The 21,277-nt window shown below is 38.8% G+C and overlaps 1 protein-coding gene across 3 annotated transcripts in view; it reads right to left on the bottom strand.

The window, feature by feature from the left end:
* SLC8A1 (solute carrier family 8 member A1) overlaps positions 1-21,277 on the bottom strand; it is a 488,864-nt gene that overhangs the window by 41,551 nt on the left and 426,036 nt on the right. For all 3 annotated transcript variants that reach the window (XM_027865085.1, XM_027865087.1, XM_027865086.1), the window contains 2 exons: positions 19,073-19,203; positions 14,954-15,053 (listed from right to left, as the gene is read on the bottom strand). In XM_027865085.1, coding sequence (XP_027720886.1) covers positions 14,954-15,053; positions 19,073-19,203 — 231 coding nt within the window. The remainder of the gene's footprint in view (positions 1-14,953; positions 15,054-19,072; positions 19,204-21,277) is intronic.

Below are 21,277 nucleotides of genomic sequence, written 5' to 3'. Positions count from 1 at the left end.
AAGATTTCCAACTGGAAGGGACTTTTGAGGTTCTCATGCAGCTAGATGGCACAGGAGACATAGCCCCGGGCCTGGAGTTAGGAAGATCTGAGTTCAAATTTGACCTCAGATGCTTCGTAAGTGTGTGACCCTGGGCAAATTACTTAACCCTATTTGTCTCCACTTCCTTATCTGTAAAATGTGCTGGAGAAGGAAATGGCAAACCATTCTAGTAACCTTGCCAAGAAAACCCCAAATGGGCTCATGAAGAGTCAGACCCAACTCCACAGCAACAGTCTGACTCTCATTTTACAGGTGAAGAAACTGAGGCTTAAAGAGGAGTAACTTATCCAAGGTCACACAGGTAAGTGGAAAAGTCAGCATTTGAACCTAAGGCCTTTGACTGCAAATTCAGAGTTCTGTCCCTTGTACCACAGTAGCCTACCTTTCTCTGCAGGCTTCACATACCTGTGGCTGCCTTAGGCAGAATCAAGAGAAACTATATCTGTGAGAATAGAGATGGAAATTGGTGTCCAGGCTAACATTTATGGTCCTAATGTATTTCAGGCAAGTTCTGAACTAGAAAAGGGATAAACCAAGAGAAATATCTAGGTTATCCATGTGGGCAGACAGTCCTGGTTTGAACACAGCTACCTTCGTTTTGACATGAAGTATTTAGGTTATTGACTCAAGTTTTCATTTCATTTTGGGAGGAATTGCTCCCATGTATATAGTGCTCTAAGATGTACAAACTGGTATCCTCCCAACTACCTTGTAAGGCAAGTAATGTAGTAATGTATTATTACTATTTTTTCAGAGGGTTATGTGTATGTGAGAGATGTGTGTGTATGCAAGTTTGTAATTTCATTAAGGTAGGACTTTCTATCAAAATTTATCAAGTACCAGACACTGGGAAATTAAAAAAAAATGATTGTAGTGGCTGCCCTTAGTGAGCTTATATTTCATTGATTATATCATCCTTTCAGAACAAAACACTCTGCATTCATTATGTTAGCTGATCTTTACAAAAATTCTGTGAGGTATTTATCTCCCCATTGTGTTATCTTCCCCATTGACATATGAAGAAACTGAGGCTCAGAAGAGCTAAGTGGCCATATGCCCAAAGCATATAGGCAACTAACTCTAATTTGTAATCTTGGTTGCCTCGAGCAACTAGTGACTTGTTCAGGATCACAGAACTAGTACCTAATGCAGGCAGAATTTGAATCTGGTTGTTTCTGACTCTGAGTCTGGCTCTTTATCCACTATAATTAGCTACTTCAGGATTATTGTTTTATTCCTGTCTTTACTATGTCATCATCCGCTTTTATAGATTAACAAACTGAGGGTCAAAGAGATGTTAACTATGGTTACACAGCTAATACATGTCCGAGGCATGTTTGGAAATCAAGTACTTTTTTTCAGTAGATATTTAGTATTTAGAATTTAACTTTGTATTCTTCCCTTTCTGATCTGGTAGACTAGTATTCCTTTCACATATTTGCCTATTTGAAATTAAATTACATTTATACAGTAGGCAGCTAGGTAAAGCAGATAGAGAGCTGGGCATGGATTTAGGAAGCCTTGAGTTGAAAATCCTTTACCAGTTTTCCCTTTTCTTAATTGGATAGGTGAGACAAGTGAAGGCTAAGAGGGAAAAGTGACCTACCAAAGCCTGTTAGACAGTTAGGTAAAGAGGCAGGGTAAGAATGCAGGTCATCCAGGACTCTTTTTAATACTCCATGCTTTGGCTGGATGTGTGGAAGAGGAAGAGGAAGATAAGCCTGGTAAGGCATTTTATGCCTCAAACCTACAGATAGCTGATGGTTTCATACAAAGCTTGGGGAAATAGAGGAAAATAGAGGAGATAGAGGAGAAAAAAAAAACAAACCTTTAATTTCTCCTTTGGCCATCAGGTAAAGGATGGCAATCAGCTCTGATGACATTATCGGGGGTGGGCTGTATCTTAATCTTCTCTTCTCAGATAACCTCCTAACCCCCCAAATACAACAGATTAAATATGAAGGTTCTTTAGCTAATCAGAAAGTAAGCTGGGGCAGTAAAATGCCTAGAGTGCCGAGGTATCAGCTGTTCAAATGCCAAAGTCAACCAGACTGCGTGATGACAGATTGCCCTCACTGGGCATCAGATACTCTAACCCACCAGGCATGGCCAAGCAAAGACAATATCGGGAGAGACCCACTGGAGCTTGTCAGAGCTTCTCTGGTCACTCTGGATTGCTAGGCCTGAATGCCAAGCTCTTAATTAATAGGGCAGGTTGTGAACAGCAAGAAGAATTATTGCTAATTGTTTCCAATAGTTCTGCTTCCTGCCTTTGCAGGGAGCAACGGAGGGGTGTATGTGTGTGTGTGTGCACGTGTATGCGTTTGTGCGCGCACATGTGTATTGAGGGATGATACCCACCCCTTTCGATCTCTTTAGAAAATGCAAAAACATTTCCCCAAGGACTACAAAGTGTACAGAGTCTCCTGCAGAGGGATAAAAAGGCCCCTTGTCGTAATTATTGACTGGTAAGCACCAAGTCAGACTGCATTCAAATAGCAGAAGACTAAGCCAACAAAAGAGAGACTGGGATCCAGTTAAGTCATATTGTTTGCCAGGCTGAACTTCTGCCAGTTCAGACAATTGCAGCATTAGAGACGTGACTTGGAGTGTCTTCCAATAAGAGAGCTGAATCATGCTTGAGACCTGCAATACAATGTTTTCCCCAAGCTTTTGTAATAGGCAATTTGGGAGGAGGAACAGCCAAACACAATATTCTTTAAAAAAAAAAAAAACCAAACCAAAACTCTGAAGCCAGGAGCCAGAGGAGAATTTCTTCCCCATCTTCCTGCTCCCTCCACCCCATCTCTTTCCTAGCGTGAAGGATGAAGTACTGACTCAACATTCTTCCTGCTTCTGAGACTGTTCCTCATCAGAGAATGTAAACTTCTCAAAGGCAGTGCAATTTTTTGTTTTGAGTTTTTGGGGAAAGGGTCTAGACCTGCTGGTGTGAAAACTTCCTCTATCAATAGAGCAACTTATTTGTAACTTAGAGTGGTAGGGAATGGCCTGTGATGCTGAAATATTAAGTAAATTGGCCATGGTCAAAAGGTCAAGAACTCAGGTTTGCCCCACTCCAAAGCCAGTCTTCCAAACAATTGGTCATGATGCCTCTCGCCCTATACATTGCAGCACATAAAAGCTATTGGGTTTTAATAGATTGGATTAGATATCCTGGTTTCCATCTTCCTAGATTTCTAGCATATTATTCCCTCAAATATTCCAATATAATTTATTTTGTTTCTTGTTAGATCTTATTCTTTTCCTTTATTCCTCTTTTTTCTTTCCCTCTTTTTCATTCTTTACTTTGGTCTTACTTGGGGGAGATGGAAAAATAATCCTTTGCTGCCCATATTCACAGGTCATGATAGTGAGACAAAAATGGTCCCCTGTTTTCAGTGGTGAAGGACATGTCCTCCTTGATCAGAGGAACTGTTTTCAACAATTAGGAAGAGAGAAGAGATTTCCTTTGCATTTCAGCCATCCTTTAGCATCTAGTAAAATGAAAAAAGGTTCTGTTTAAACTGCTTTCTCCCACCAAAGGAAACAGTGGTCAGAGTAACTGTGACTTGATAGGACCTTCCAGGTAAGGCCTCTTTAAAAGGTATTTCATTGGGGCAGCTAGATGGCACAGTGGATAGAGCACCGGCCCTGAAGTCAGGAGGACCTGAGTTCAAATCCTACCTCAGACCAAAAACTTGACACTTATTAGTTGTGTGACCCTGGGCAAGTCACTTAACCCCAACTGCCTAAAAATTAAAAAAATAAAATAAAAAAAAAGGTATTTCATTGCTAGTCAGAGAGATCCATTACGAATGGAAGGAGACAATGTGGTATAGTAGAAAGATCCCTAATTTGAGGGTCACAAGACCTGAGTTCAAATCCAGCTTTTGATGCATTCTATGTAATGGAATTTTATATTAAATCTCCTAACTTGCCTGCAACTCAGTTTCTTCCCCTGTCAAATGAGGGGAATAGAACAGATGACCTTTAAGATCCTTTCCAGAGCTAGATCTCTGATACATGCCAAGAAATCCTCCAGCTTTTCCTGAATTTGCATTAATTCAGGAGCAAAGAGGCATTGGTATTAATCCAAATACAATTTTATTAGGAAGATCTTCTTCAAATTATCTCTGTATGATAGTGGTGCTTCTCTGCTGGCTTACTGACAAACAAACAAGTCTCTTACTTGGGTTGCAAGAGGATAAACTTTACAATGAGACACTTTGTGGGCTCTGGCCCTTATAAAAACTTGGAATGGAGAGGGTTACAAATGAACAACTCATAGGAAAAGTGACCTGGAGCTGGGCAAAGCCTCAGAGGCCATTTTATCAAATACCCTCAGGTGACAAGTGAAACAATGAAGGCCTGGGAGGATTAGTGATTTTGCTGAAGGGCACAGGGATGATAAGTGCCCCAAGTGAGATTTGAACCTCAGATCCTCTAATTCCAGAAACTGTAAGTACCCATTCCACTCTGAAGCTTCCACTCCACTTCCTTCTAATAGGAAGAAAGGAGCTGCTAACCTCCTCAAGTGGGTTGAGGGAATGGGGTTAGGTCAAAGGAAATCCTCACTGTCATTCTTTATGTCCTTTTAATTCTGTAGATGAATAAAAGATCTCTGTCAAATTGAGTTCCTCAGATTTAAAAACTGTCAGATTGATGATGCTTTTGAACATTAATTCATTTGAAGATGTTATCAGCCTGACAGATTTCCCAAGCACTGATTCATTCAAGAAAGTTCTAAACAACAGGAGAAAGGATGATTCCCCCAGGTTTCAAAGGATAATGATGCCATGTGTGTGACATAGGACTTTCTGAAGGATAGCATATGACACCAGAAAGTTTTCTTGCCATTCCCTCAATAAATTCTTATCAACCCACTGTGTCACTGGACACCTATAGTTGAGAAAAGAAAGCAAACTCTTGCCACTTTTAACAGTCAATGAGCTACTGAATGACTTTACTCAGAAGTAAAAAAAAAGAAAGTAGAAGGAGGGCTTGTCCTACTTGTATTCTAACATGCTGTGATTCTTTGCAAATTACTTAATTTGTCTCTGTCCCTGAATTGGTGGGGAAAAAATGAGGCTAATGAAAAGAGAAGGTTGTAAAGGGGAACTATTGTGTCATAGAAACAGAAGGAAAATGAGAACAGTGTTCTGAGAAGCTCAAGCTGTCTGAACATCATCGGTCTGTCTTTAGTGATACATAAAGTGGTGAGAGTTTTTTATGTTCCAGTGATTCACTTTATAAGGGTTAGTGAATCAGCAATAGCTAAAGCAGGTGAATTTCCAATGGGCCATTGCAAAACACAGCAGGTAATCCTGGTCAATCTTGTTTTCTCTTCCCCATTTCCCACCATCCCCTGGACTCACAGAGAAATGTGGGGTTGAGAAGTCTTGCCCAGGAGAACTAAGTGAAACCAGCAAGGAAATGATGATGAATAGAGACTAGAAGACCATTCTCTTCTCCTACATATAATCAATTGCCAAGTCTTGTCATTTCTAACTTCGTAACACATCTTGTATTCACTGCCTTCTCTCCTTTGACCCTACTGCCATTCTGGTGCGGGCCCTACTCACGTCATGTCTAGACTGTTGAAATAGTGAAAAGAGCATTAAAGATGGAATCAGATGACATAGGCTATCATGAGTTAACTATCTAACCCTGAACAAATTACTTTATCTCACTTAGCCTTGTTTTTCTCACCAGTGAAATGGGGCAAAAAAAAAATACCTATGCAACATCTCATAAAATTGTGTTGAGGATGAACTAAGATAATGTTTGTAAAGTTATTTCTTGAGCAATGATTTTGATATGGGTGTATTTCCATAATCTGACACAAAGCATTGTAGAAGATCATAGCTAGAAGCTACCTCAGAAGTCATCAAGTTCAAACCTTTTACTTATAAATGAAAAAAACTGAGGTCCATGGAGATTAAGTGATTTACCCAAGATGAGACATGTAGACTCAGAAAAGGGATTTGAAACCAGATCTTCTAATACTAGAGCAGCTAGGTGGCTGAGAGGATAGAGGGAGGTCTGGAGTCAAGAAGACCTAAATTCAAATCCAGCCTCAGACACTTACTAGCTGGGTGACTCTGGGCAAACCACTTAATCCTGTTTGCCTCAGTTTCCTCATCTGTAAAATGACTGGAGAAGGAAATGGCAAACCACTCCAGTATCTTTGCCAAGAAAACCCCAAATGGGGTCACAAAGAGTCAGACATGACTGAAAAACGACTAAATAGCAAACCTCTAATATTAGAGGCATTGCTACTTCCATACTCTCAAAGCTGACTATAGGATTCTAAGGGGAAATCCAGAGTCACTAGATCCTTATCAAGTTTTTTCTATGAATTTAAAGATGCCAGTAGGTATGTCTATTAAATATGGAGGAGGCTAAAACCAAAATTACAGAGGACAAACATCCTGGCTCTGTTATTTATTACCTATTTATTATATATATGACTTAGCTTCATTTCTTTAGAGATCTATAAAATGATGGGGTTGAGCTAAATGATCACAAAGGTCCCCTCCTACTCTAAATTCTCTGAACCTTTCCTTTAATTTTTGAATGAATTTGCTGGCACTGACTCTCTCAGAGTATGGAAAAATCCTGAAGGTTCAGGTTTGACACACACAGGATAAAAGTTCCCCCATCTCTACTTTCAGCCTTATTCTACAGAGGCAATGATGCCAGGTAGGTCAGGAAAGCATCCTGTGTATTTTGTGTTTAATTAAAAGACATTGCAAAAGGGTAAACAAGAGTACCTGGTGCTGTTGTCATCCTGAGTTGTCACCTGTCTGAGCTAAATTTTTAAGTAGTCATCATTTCAGTAGGAGAAAACAGATTCTTTCAGCCTAACTTTACCAGCATTCTACATTTTTTTTTCCTCAGCATGGTTTAAAAAAACATTGGAGGCCATGAGAAAAAAAAATACAGTCATGCTGAGGATAAAAAGATCAATTTTCAAACATTTTGAAGGCTGAGTAAAATCTGAAGAATTATACTGAAATTGGGTAATATGGCTTTAAAAAAAAGCAATAGTTTGACCCCAAATTCCATGGCCCTACATAGACCTGGCCTAAGAGTATCCTAAAGAAATACTCTTTTCCTGGAGGAATACTGATTGACAGCCCGGTCTTTTCTTACTTGTTTTGCACTCTCACAGAATCATAGATTTTTAAAATTAGAAGGACCCTTTCCTGCATGCAATTCCTCCTGAAGTCATTCCTTTCTATCTGGCATAACAAATACTTGGGAGTGGTTGGGGTAGGGGAGAAACTCAAACCAGAGAGATAATGAATGTCAATGTCATTTGGACTTCCTGACACACTTTCAAGGCACTCTGTAGAATGGGGTTTGCTTGCCAGTCACTTACTTGGTATACTGTACTCCTCCTGGTACTAATACTATGATGTGGAAGGAGAACTTCTGGGATACATGGTTAAATTTCTGCTTTCTCTCCTCCCTACTGCCATTGTTAGGGTCAAATAATTCCCTTAACTCTTTATATATTGAAGTATAATAATCTGACACATGGTAACATTACCATGTTTGGGAATCCCAAAGAATAAGCTATGAAATAGGGGAAAAGTGGGTGAGTGATAAATGGATGCTTTACTGTTAACCTGAAATCAGCAATATCAAATAGTTAGCTTCAAAACCCAGTGATACAACCTACTAGCAATACCTCTGTGGGGAAGCTACAATTTCTATAAGACTTAATTTCCTCTGTTACAATATCTGTAAGACTTAGTTTCCTCCTCCATAAAAAAAGGGATCATGATACTGTTTCCTGTCCCATACCACACTAGGAGTGGGCGTACCTGGGGCTGTGTCACTGACAAAGGAGGAAGGGATAAGGGATGAAAAGGGAGACAGGTTGGAGACATGATGCCATGCCAGTGAACTAGGAACAATTAAGAGTTTTGAAGTTGAAAGGCAGAAGGGATATGATGATGTCCCCGTCCACCGTAGGCCGGTGATTTCAAAACATCAGGCTACTGCCATCTGGGCACAGCCTGGAATCTGTTACTTATGACATCTGAGGGCTTGTGGGGACAGATTGAAGTTCAGTATCGGATCTTGTATGAGTGGTGTGAGCAGGTTATATCCAACTGAGCCAAGGAAAGAAGGCACAGTACAGGATTAGCATTACTGCCATCTTTACAGCAACGAATAGGGTATCTAAGTATGGGTGCTGTTGGCTGCGTAAGTGAAAAAGAATCCTTTTGCTCGGATATGTATTGGGACCAACTGAGAACTGAACTGCTGAGATACCTCTTGTCTCTGGGATGGGAGATAAGAAAATGATGAATTTCAGCCCTGCCAGGATTTTAGCCTGGGTCAGGGATGAAATGGAAGGTACAATCTGTGTTTATATTTGGACTGTGATCTCATTGGTATAAGAACTTCAAAGGAGAAAACCCTCTTTCCCAATGTAGACTGGAACCAACTCTACAATTCAGTCTTAGAGAGTTGTCTAGGGGAACTGAGAAGTCTAGTGACTAGCCCAGGATCACATGACCAGTCTGTGTCAAAGGCAGGACATGAACCCAAGTCTTCTTGACTCTGAGCCAGCTCTCTAACCATAATGTTATGGTGCATCTCCATGTCTGTTACATATCACCAAATGCTTCTGCTTTTGTGCATTTGCATGTAATTCTGTTAGGTGGTAGTCCTTAACCTGGGGTACATGACCTTATTTTCAAAATTTTTTGAGAACTAAATTTATATATCATTGTTTCCTTTATATTACTACATATTTTGTTTAATGCATTTAAAAAAAAACATGATTCTGAATAAGGAATCCATAGGCTTCACCAGACTGCCAAAGGAATGTGACACAAAATTTTTAAGAACCCTGGCATCAAAATGTTTTTCTCACAATATGTTTTTGAACAAGAAGTAAATGAATGAGGTAACATTATTTACCCCGAAGGATGCAGCTTGAAGTCATAATTTGATTAGGTAATGCTTATTTAACTCCTAGACCAATGGGAAAGACACATTTCCACTCAGGAAGGGGTGGAGTTAAAGGGATAGAGGCAGCCAGCTTTCACAGGGTCAGAGTTACCCCAGAGCTGCTTCTGGGGTTGAGCAGTGACTATGCCAGGTGAAATGAGTTTTTGCTTAATAGTCTGATTGCTCTATAGGAACAAACACAACTCTACAGTATCCTTCCAAGTGTCACAGAAAAATAGCATTTACATTACATACCTCACAGGCTTGTTGGGAGGATCAAATGGGTGAATGTATGAAAAGCTCCTTTTTAAACCCTATAGGGCTACATAAATATAGTTATTAGTGTTATTTAAGTCTCGGTCTGCTCATATGCACGATGGGGATAAAATATCTGCTATGCCTGTCCTCAACAGAGATATTGTGAGCAAAGTACTTTGATTAAAATGAAACCATAGTAGATGAAATAGGTGGAAACAAGTCAGAAGATCCAAAGAATCATAGAATAATAGGAAAAAAAAGGACTTTAGCTCCTTTAATTATTACATCACCTTTATTTCATAGTTGAGACCATTCAGCTAGAGAGTGACAGAACCAGGAATAGAATCCAGGTCATCCAGAGCCTAGTGGGGCACGACTCTCATAATACGTGCTCCCAAGTACATCTATTACTATTGTTTAGCTTTTCCTGGGAAGGCCTATATTCTTAGCTCTGCCTAAGCTATTAAACTTCCAGAAATTGAAAATGAAAAACCATAACTACCCTTTAATATTTTAAAATAAACCAAGCCCTCTGAAAATGCCTGAAAATCAGCTATGAAAACTTAAATCCATGATTCTCAGTAAGGTTTTGTTTTTCCAGCAAATTATACAAATTTCATTGTCCATTAAACCACCATAAGAACATTCCCATTTTCATAGGCATTTAAATTTCATCACACATACCAATATTGAATTTGGTAACTGCTTTTTTATAAAATCCAGCATCTACACAATAAGTTTGCTTTCCTGAAATTTTACAGGCCTCCAAATAATATATTAATTCGATTGTACCAGAAGCCTGGAAAAATTATTGTGTATTTTTGTGGACTCAAGCCTACTTCCAAATAGTCATTTGAGCATTTAGGAGAAAAGAACATACATAAGGTCATGGACCAGTTCTGCCACTCACAACCTGAGGGGGCCGATATGATGCCCACACACAGGGTAATGATCATAAAAATGCTCACAACATAAAATTGCATCTGAATGATTTGTAGCTTGGTTGTTATGGTTACATCTAAAGAATCAAGGTTATGGGACATAACAATTTATTTCATTTTGCCAGAAAATATCCATTTTCACTTGTGTACCAGGATGGTTGAATGAAAGAATTCTGGACTTGGAATCAGATGAGCCCTGGGTGAGACTCTAGTCTCTGACATTTATTAGCTATGTGACCATGGATAATGATGATGATAATAATATTAATAACAGTAATATTAATCACTAATATTTATATAGCACTTATTATGTGCCAATTATTACCTCATTTGATTCCCACGACAACCCTAGGTGATAGGTGCTGTTATTATCTCTATTTTACAAATGAGGAAACTGAGGCAAACAGAGGTGAAATTGTTCTTATCCTCTGTTTGACTAGGGTCATACTGCTAGTAAGTGTCTGAGGCTGTATTTGAACTCAGATCTTCCTGAATCTAGGCCCAGCACTCTATCCACTATGCCACTGTCTTATCTGTCAAAGACATGTAATAATATTTATATTAGTTACATTATAGAGATATTGTGAGAAAAATATTTTGTAAAATCTTAAAGCTTTAGAAATGTTGGAATACTATATGCATAGATGTATGTGTATAAATGTATATATATATATATTTATATATACATATACATATACACATATATGATATAGGGATATGAACAATCATAATTCATCATGGTTTTTGGGAGGATAGCTTCAGAATTGTGATTTCCTTGGTGCAAAGAACTCCTTACTTCAATATAGATCATCTCCTTCTCTGCAGCTTCTCTTTGACAGTTGCCTGGGAGCACTCAGAAGTTAAGCTATCCACCCAGGGTCACAACACAGAGAGGATATGCCAGAATCAGGACTTAAACCCAGATCTTTCTAACTTTAAGACCTGTTCTAACATTACTTTTTGTATGACCCTCGAAGTCTCACATGCTGGGTTGCTTATGTACATAGAAGATCACTAAATGTTTGTTGAGCAAAGGAATTCATAGGATCATTGCTATGGAGTTTGAAGGGACCTGAAAGTTAATCTAATCTTACCTCCTTATATTACAAAAGAGAATACTGAGGTTCAGAGATGCTTGATGAAGGTGCTCTGGTTCTAAATTCATGCTGCCTTCCATACAATTCTGCCTCTTCCAAGCTTGTTGAATATGAATTTCATGCATTGATTCACAAGATGGCATCATTTTCACTTAATGACATCTGGCCTTTGTATAGGCCATTTGTTCTGTGGAGTTTGGAGTCAGTCAAAGGGCCATACTTGAGGCCTAGAGGGCCACATATAGTTTTGAGGCTGCAGGTTCCCCACCCGTTAATAGGCATAGGTCCCAATTTATAGGTGGGAAAATGGTTAAAAAGAAAGTTTATCAATCAGTCATTATCACACAATAAATTAGCCATAGTAAAAAGTTTTCTCATCTATGGACTAGGCTAGTGTTTTGGACCATGCCATAGATTTCATTTTGGGATTGGTCATATATTCTTGGCCTCATTACCATCATGCTCTGATCAATTATTAACTTCAACTCCTTTTACTACACCCCTTTCTTCAGTCAACTATATCATAAAGTGCGTTCCATAGCTCACCAAATATCACAGATGATGGCCAAAGATCAAGAGAGATTCTGGATCGCCCCATGTAACCTCTTACCAACTACTACAACTACAAATTCAAGGTATGTACACAGTTGAAGCTGGATCAACAGTTTTTTGTTACTGTAAAGAGGACAGTACATTAAGTGTATAGACTGATAGACTGATGATAAGAGGGTCAATCTGGTATAATAGATAGAAGGACATACGAAGAAGTAGGTTCAAGCCCTGCCTCTGATAATGGCTGTACAACTATGGTCAGCATGGAGGCAGCTGGGTGCCTCAGTGGTGGGGCCTGGAGTCAGGAAGACCTGAGTTCAAATCCAGCCTCAGACACTCACTAGCTGCACGATCTTGGGGAAGTCACTTAGCCTCTGTTTGCCTTAATCCATTGGTGAAGGAAATAGCAAACCACTCCAGAATTTCTGCCAAGAAAATGCCAAATGGGATCATGGAGAGTCAGACACAATTGAACAACTGAACAACAAAACCATCTTCAAGTCCCTTAACGTCTCAGGGCCTCAGGCAACTAAAATCCTAAGTTATTGATTAGCAGCTGATCTACTTGAGTGGGGGGAAATTCTAAGCTGAAAATCTCACACACAAATATACTACATGTTTATATGTGGGTATGTATCTGTACATATAGTCACTATATATATGTACATGGGTACATATACACACACATACACATAGACATACACACCTGTACAATTTAACATATCCCTCTATGTGGGTGTATATGTACAGGTATGTTTCTGAACATGCCTTTTGGGACATGTGGTATAAAATACATACATCATATATTTGTGTTTATAGATAATAAATTATAGACACATGTATACACACACATATAGATCTGTGATTTTTCATCAGTGCAGGGCACTGTTTTCTTATCACATATAAGGAAACAAAAAGACACAGAAGGCTCATCTAGGTAATCATAGAATGAGTGTGATAAATCTGATATTAGAAAATAGCTTACAGATGTGTTTATAAATAAGCCTGATTATATTCTGAACCCATAATGTAGAGTTAAAATGCTAAGTAAATATCTCATCTTCATCATCATTCACAATAGCACAGGATTCATGATCATCATAGATTGGAATTGCCAGGGATCTTGAAGACTGTCTAGTCTATGCCCACTCACTTTATGAATGAAGAAGCTGGGGCCCATGGGGTAAAGCACCCAGGATCAATCACACACACACACACACACACACACACACACACACACACACACACACGTACACTGATTCACAACAAACCTAGCATAAAGAGCACTGGATTTGGGGTCAGAAGAAACATTTTTGGTTTATTTATTTACACCTTCCATGTATGGCCTTAGCCAAGTCATTTCAGTTCTGAAGGTGGCCTCAGTTTCCCCCACTATAAAATGAAAAGGTTGGACTAAATCATCCCTAAGTTCCCTTTCAGCCCCAACCCATGCTACTACAGTTTGGGGGACAACTGACAAAGATATAAAGTGTACTTGGTATTTAAACTCTACATCATGAATTCATAGTATATTTAGATTTATTGATGAAAGGAAATCGAGATATGTTTTAGACTAGCAAATTTGTCACAGATTCTTTCTGTGACTTCTTACACAAGCCATCTCTGTCTGTTTCTGTTTGTAAAAAAGAGAATAAGTCATGCCTCATTGTTGGGGGTGAGGGTGAGGCAGGCATTAATTAGAATTATGGAACCATAATAATATAGTATATAAAGGAAAATGCTGAGCCATCTTTTTCAATCCCCTTGCTTCAGAGCAAAGAATTGTTGAGGTTTCCTAATGCATTTCCTTTGAATCGTTGCTACCATTTAAAGTTCATAAAATCTCACGGCATACTTAAATGGAGGAAGCCAAAGAAATAAAAAGCATTATGAATAGCACTAATAATAAACTGACAAAAATCTCACCCATTCTCTTTCCCCACAGCATTTAGGTTTTTTTTTTTTTTTTAGAGAGTTTTGTAATAAGCAATAGTCTATGCATGAGTGACTGTTTCTGTGTTGACACATTTGAGGAATGTGCAGGACTGTTTTAGGATTTATTATTGAGCACATAACGCCTATTTGGGTTATTTTCAGTAGGCAAGGCAAATTCAGTAGGCCCCTTTCTGCATCAGATTTACACATACATACACACACACACACACACACACACACACATTTTGTGTTTATATTGTTGTTTGCATGTTGTCTCTCCCAATAGAATATAAGCACCTGTCTTTAACAAATGATTGTTGACTAAAGCTCAACAATCTGTAGCAAGCATTATATCTAGGTAACTTTTTTTCCTTCCAGATTCTATACTCTACCTTGCTAGCAAGAAATCTCTATCTTTGCCAGGACAAACAAAGGTTTGGCAGAGAATAGCACAATATGGGTAGTTATAAATGTAATGTCTTAGTGCCATTTCTTTGTCATCCTCGTTGTTCTTTTGAAATTTCTATTGTCATCTTATGCCTTTGGGGGGAGTATTTTTCATATAGACCCCCATAATTGGCTTTTTCAAAACACAGGTGAAGACCATAGAAATTTAGAGCTAACGAGACCTAGCAGATCATCTGATGATTTTTCTAGCTATAGATCCAAGAAGCTTCACACTTCTTAATTTTTTAGACTCTTCTCCAACACTTGGCTCTGTACATTCCTCCTTACTTTGTATATAAAGAAACTAAGCCCCAGATAAATTAAATGACATGTCCGAAATTGTGAACTTAGTTAATGATAGAGTCCCTGGGATCAGAACTGAAGTTTCTTTATCCATTGTTTTTTCCATTATACCACATTGATTTTCTTCATATCAGATGCTTAACTTCAACATCTATACAAAAAAAGGCAACACTGAAAAAAGAGGAAAACATATTACAGTGGATGTCAGAAAACATTTGCTTCGTGTGGGCAGACAGTCTCAATGTGTTCACTCAGGGTGAGCACATGCTACATACCCTTTACATCCAATTGGCTTCCCTGTAGAGAAGTCTTCTAGTCGGCATGCCATGGGCGTGTTGGCCAGTGTACTGAGGCTGAGCTCAGGGACGGCCCAACCTAATTTGATTATATGCAGAGGTGGGGACTCACCGGCACTGACAGTGATAGCTTCAATGAACTGTTCTCTCCAGCTGTTAGTCCCAACCACAAGAGCTAGGTTCGTCTTCTTAATCAGTTTGTCCACAGTACTCTGGAGAGGTTGAAAAGAATGAGATAATTACAGCTCCGTTGGTTAAGGCCTGAGGAAATCTAAGACCATGCTGGCTTTAAAACTCCAGAGTTATGTAAGAGAGAGCAGATGTCAGGCTCAGAACAAGAGTGTTGACTTCAACTGCCATTGTGATTATGTATACAAGCATGGCTCCTGGTTCACAATGTACATGAATGGAAAATTGTTCCTGGCACCCATTATGAGAATACTCCACTGTCTCATGACAGATGGAAACAGATTAATAAAGGCCTCGGTGATTATCATAACAGACACTGAAAAACCTCATCCATTTACACTGAATGGGACTGGGGATGCTTTGTAAACATTGTGTTGTCTATTGTCCCATCACCCCTCTGCTGCCTGCAAATGATACAATAGTGTGTTCTGCTCAGTAATATGCATCTTATAAGAGGCCAGAGTTGGTTGAAAATTATAAATGCAAATAATTTTTTTTATTCTATAATGAAGTTCAGTAGGAGAGCACCGAGGTTACTACAGCAAATGGAGCTTTCTTTTACCAGTCATTTTATTAACTTTATTGTGTTGAACCATCCTCTTTATATTTCCTCCAAAAAAACTTCTCTGCACTGGCTCAGGCTTTTTTGAAGTTGTTTATTTCTATCTATTTTTACCACTAATAGGCTTCATGCCCCTTGATTTTTTAGACATGCACCAAACACTTGGTTCTGTACAATTAACACTCTCTGGTTTTCAAAAGGTCAATTTTGTCAATAGCAGCAGCCAAGCAATCTTCAACTAAGAAAGCGGGTGATCTACATACAAGACTTTGGATCACACAGACTATGGTGAGAAGGCAGGCATTCCTAGCACAGCGGGGCAACCTTTCCCAGCTCAACTACGTCAACTAGTCTACCCAGCCACCAAACTTACTGTCAGCATGTCCTCCAAAGCCCACTCATGGCAAAGAAGCACAAACACACACAACTTGGACTTAGTTCAAAAATGTACAAGTTTTAATGTCGTGTTGACTATGTATGAGCTATCTGGGGAGGGATAAGATGTTACAAAATATGGGGAACCCAGAAAGCATAGTGATAAATGGATGCCTCACTTAAAAAGGCAAAATCCTCGACTGAGAGCCAATGTGCCAATAGTGATGGGCAGGTGGGGATACGTAATTTATATTGTAACTTGAATTTAGGGACTCCCTCTGCCTCCATGTCTTTACGTAGATTTTCCCTCAAGCCTGCAATGCATTCTTTTCCTCATCTCCACCTCTTAAAATCCTTAGCTTCCTTAAAGGTTTAGCTTAGGCCCTCTCTCCTACAAGAAGCTTTTGCTGATTCCTCAGTTGTTAGTACTCTTCCTGTCATCAAGTTTTCTTGTATTTATTTATCTTTTTTACATAGTATATCACCTCCAGTAGAATTTAAGATTCCTGAGAACAGACACTATTTTTCACTATTTGTTTTTGTGTCTCTAAACCTTAGCACTATACTTTGCATACAGTAGGCACCTAATAAAGGCTTGTTGTGCTGAATAGTATTAAAAATGTAAGTTATTATTATTATCTATCTATAGAAAACACATTATATAAAAAGCTTATTAAAACTAGCTTAACAAGCCTGAGAGTAGAGACTTGGTTAGTCTGTGAGTGGATTCTCTAGCCCTGAGTTATTATTAATAGTAATTATAAGAGCTTTCGCTATTGGCAATCACAAGATCAAGGGATAAGCACCAGTCTGTTCTGTCTTGGACTCATCCACCTCTCCACAAATAACTATGGCATTTAGCCTGCTATCAAGTCAAATCTCTATCTACTATGTTGTAAGAGTGAATATGTTGCTTACCAGACCCAACAGACACATCAGAGTGGTCTGGCCAAAGCTTTTAGCTATGGGGTTCTTAACCCGGAGTCTCTGAACTTTGAAAAAAATATGTATAATATATATATATATATATATATATACACACACATATATGTACATGTATATATGTATACATATATACATATACATGCATACATACATACACATATATATGATAACTGTATTTCAATGCAACTGGTAAACTTTGGAATCTTATATGTTTTATTTTGTGCATTTAAAAACATTATTCTATAGCCCATATTCATGGGCTACAGGCTTCATCAGACTGCCCAAAGGGTCTATGCCTCAAAGATGGTTAAGAACCCTTGGTCTATAGGCTGAAGCCAAAATGAAAAGCAGTTTGGTTAGCAGAGGGTTACTAGTGTGTAAAAAAAAAGCTCTGATAATTGGACACTAGCTCCCCTTGTAATAAGTATTGTTCAAAGAGCAAAGTCTTGAGAGAAAGGAAACTTTTAAAAATGTATGCAATCCAGGGCAGTTATTATTAGAGCTTAGTTTGCATATTTATATCCAGGAACTTTATGATACTCAGGGATATTCCTGGGATTCAATTGGCATATAAACCCCATGGCCATGTGGGAGGGGGACATATGGAGGTAAATTGGTGATTATTGCCAAGTCCCTTCCACCATAGGTTTGGACACTGCTATAAAGGAGTATCAGTTCTATTCTGTAGGGGTCTCCTTGGTGATTAGGGTAGCTCACCCTGAGCAAGGGAAGTGTTAATGGATCTGTGCCCTGCCTTAGGGCACAGAGGAAGACAGCAGATTAGCCACAGTGTTGTACAGATTCCCTTCTCTAGTAAGACTCTGGAAGATTTGAGCAAGGTCCTTAAAAGACTTGTTACCTGAAAGCATTATTTCTGGAGAGAACTGCACATAACTCAGACTCTTATCATCTCTTCTCTGGGATATTATAAAAGCTTCTTTAACTTTTATTACTTTCTCTAGTCTTCCTATTTCAATTCATTGTCCAAACTACTGTCCAAATACTCTGCCTAGATCATTCTTTCTCAAAAGCCTTCAGGGGCCCCCCATTATCTACTTCTTAGCTTGACATTCAAGATCTTCCACAATCTGGCTCTAACATAACTTTCCAGCTTTAGATGACATGGCTCCCCTTCATGGAATCTATGCTGTACCAAAATAGGCTACTCATCATTCCCTGAATTCATCCTGTCCTTGTTTACCTCTGTACCTTTGCTCATGGTATTGCCTGTCTCTAGAAAAACTCTGCATTCTATTAAAATTCTTTCTATCCTGTCCATCTCCTGTACCCCAATTACCCATGATTCTTTTCTGATCCTTCTATCCAGAAGTAATCTCTTACTCTTCTGATCTCTCACAGAACTTTATATCTTTCCTATTTACTTGATATATTCCAACTTTTTATAGTAGGGTGGATATTTGACTTCTTTCCCCAATAAACCTCATGGGAAAGCATACCCTTGTAAGCTTCCAGAGGGCAGAAACTACAGCTTATTCTCTTTGTATCTCACAGCAATAAGTACCATGCCTTACACATAACGGGATGCTCCATAATTTCTTTGGTTTTTGAACACTTGAGTCTAAATATTGTTGTTACAAGAACCACGCTGTCATTTCACTGATGTTGCTAGGTTCCTAAAATGGCCTTAAAAAGAAGGAAAGTATAGATGAAAGCAATATCCAGAGATAGCCAAAACCAACAGATGAACACGATAAAAGTAAAAGGGTCCTCTCATCTTTAATAATATGTCTACTTTTCTCTGACACATTTTTTTTATTAACCCTGAATCCGTGTACAGAGAATAATCTCTTAGATTCCATCTTTACCTCCATATTCAAATCTTCTCTTGAAAATTCTGTTACATAAAATCACCTCAGAGTTTTTAGAATGTTTGATAAGCTAGCTTTGCTTTTCAAACCACAAGCTTGAATTTAGTCTTGCTTTATCCCCTTGCCATTAACACCATATCTCCAATATTCCTTGTAAGCCCATCTTGAACTTGTGAGGCAGCAAAGTCCTCAAGGTTCTACTTTATTGACTATTTGCACTGTTGTTGCTTAAAATTTGGGTAACATGGCCAATGATCTTGGCCAGGAGGCTTTCAAGAAGTCCACATGAGACAGAAGCCTATGGGGGAATCTGGCTTTGAAGTGAGTATACCTTGAACTCATAGGACTCTTCAATGATGACTTCCAGTTTGGTATGTTCTCCGAGAATCGGGCGCCCCATTTCTGCAATGCGCCGTTCCTCTTCCTCTTTGCTGGTTAGGGGTTGCTTGTCATCACATTCCTCTGCAAAAGGGAAATAGGAAAATGCTGAGGAACATGGTCACTCTCACTCTGGAACCCTGGCTTCTTGGAAAAGGAACCCTATGAGGAACAAAACCTTAATTGCCATGTTTTCAAGCAATCACTTGAATGAAACTGTGAGACTTAGAAGGTTTTCCTTTGCAAGGGAGAAGTTCTAACCCAGATCCCTCCGGGACACAGCCTGTTTTAAAGAACTAAGAAATGACTTCACTGAAGTATAAACAGCTCTATTTCCTTATTCACTAAATATGGTCAAGGCTGCTTGGGAAGAATTTTAAAATCTTGATCTCATCTTGGATGTTCATTCCAGATTTATATCCGGATGTGACCTAATATTAACATCAGTTGAAAGTGACCCTACCATCTCTTGTGGACAACAAAAATGAAAATAGTACAGAAATGTAGTGAAACAAGATGTTTGCTGCCTCAATGTTCTAGGTGGTCATGGGAGTTTTGAGTACCAAATATTCCTATGCCATCCTTTCCCACCGCCCCATCCCCTTTCATTCCATTCCATCCCACCTCATCCCACCCCATCCCACCCCATCCCATCCCATCTTATCCCATCCCATATCTGTGCTGGAGAAATCACCTAATCTGGTATTGTTCAGAGCTTTGAGGGCTGTTAAAAATACTTTGTAACACTTAACCTGAGATTATTAAGAGAGAAGATTTATTTATTTATTTATCATTTATTTATTCTTTGGGAATAAACCATTCAATCCACCTGAGAAAGATGATTTACAGAAGTCATCCATTTAGTATATACCTTGATGAGATTAACCGGGAAAAATGTCTGAGCACAATTTACTTCATTTAGGATGAAGATTATGTGGGCTGAAATCAAAGCTAGAAAGGTCATCTAAATGTAGAAAAGAAGGGACAGGCCCATTAGTCCTAAGCTCATCATCCCAGGTCAAGAAAGGGAAATAAGCCTATCTACTCCTTATGAATAAAGGTGGAAGCTGTAGGTATTCTTGGGCTATGTTATGCAGCATGTGAAACTCAGAGAAATCATGGTTTGTTTTGGTCTCACTTGCTCCAGTCAAACTGCCTTTCAGTGGGAGCCTATCAACAGTGGATACTTTTGAAAGGAAACAGCTTCTTGCCTAGGGTTACATATGATGGATATCTTTGTCCTTTTCTATTTAGTTAAAACATCCAGCATTCTCTCAATACTCCTTTCCATCAAGAGGCCTACAGCTTCACTTGGAGGTGCGGATCACTGAGTTTCAACTCTTTTTTTTTTCTCAAATGAAATACCTAGGACACATGCCTAGGTCAGTCACTTCCAGATGAAAACAGGCTTCAGGTATAAGGCTGGCAATGATTCCAAGAAGCAGATGGGATAAAAACATGTTCACCATTTTAGGAAAAAAAAGTATATCAAGTGACAAAACAAAATGGGAAGCAAAAGCAAAAAATAAGCATGTAAATGAGTCTTATGGAGAATATATAGTCATGCCTTGCTGAAAGGATTTTTATACAAGTCTTCAAATCACTCAGGGTAGGAGTTCCAAAGAAATTAGACTGCAGCTAAAAGATAAATGACCAAGGGCCTTTTGCTAATGACCTTTAATGGAAGGCAAGGAGGAGAGACAGGAATTTTATGGGAACTGGGAACCCAGAAAGGAGATGTTCAAAGAAGGCTCATGTACATCATGTAAAGGAAGAGAGTAAAGTGATGACATAGAAAGAGCTTTTTGATTCCCATTATTTTTGTTCTGTGTACATATGGCAATAATTACACATTTAATCACACATCAATATGTGATTCTTCATGGCAAGTTAATGAACTATGTTTGCTGAAAACTGGAAAAAAGTGGAGCTCTCAGAATTAAATATGAAAGGGGTCTCAGAAGTCATCTAGCTAACTCCCTCACTTTACAGCTGAGTAAACTGAGGCTAGAGGAGTTAAAAGACTTGTCAAAAATCACAGTTAGTAAATAGCAGAACAGGATTCAAACCTATGTATACTGAATCTCAACTCAGAGTACCTTTCTCCCTGTCACTATACGCACTGCTCCTTGGTTCCTTTCCTTTGAGGAAGAAGGAA

The sequence above is a fragment of the Vombatus ursinus genome, unplaced genomic scaffold (genome assembly GCF_900497805.2).
Source record: "Vombatus ursinus unplaced genomic scaffold, bare-nosed wombat genome assembly UNPS02014778.1, whole genome shotgun sequence".
In the NCBI taxonomy this organism is placed as follows: domain Eukaryota; kingdom Metazoa; phylum Chordata; class Mammalia; order Diprotodontia; family Vombatidae; genus Vombatus; species Vombatus ursinus.
The sequence above is the reverse complement of the archived record's forward strand: the minus strand, read 5'-3'. Positions and strand labels throughout refer to the sequence as shown.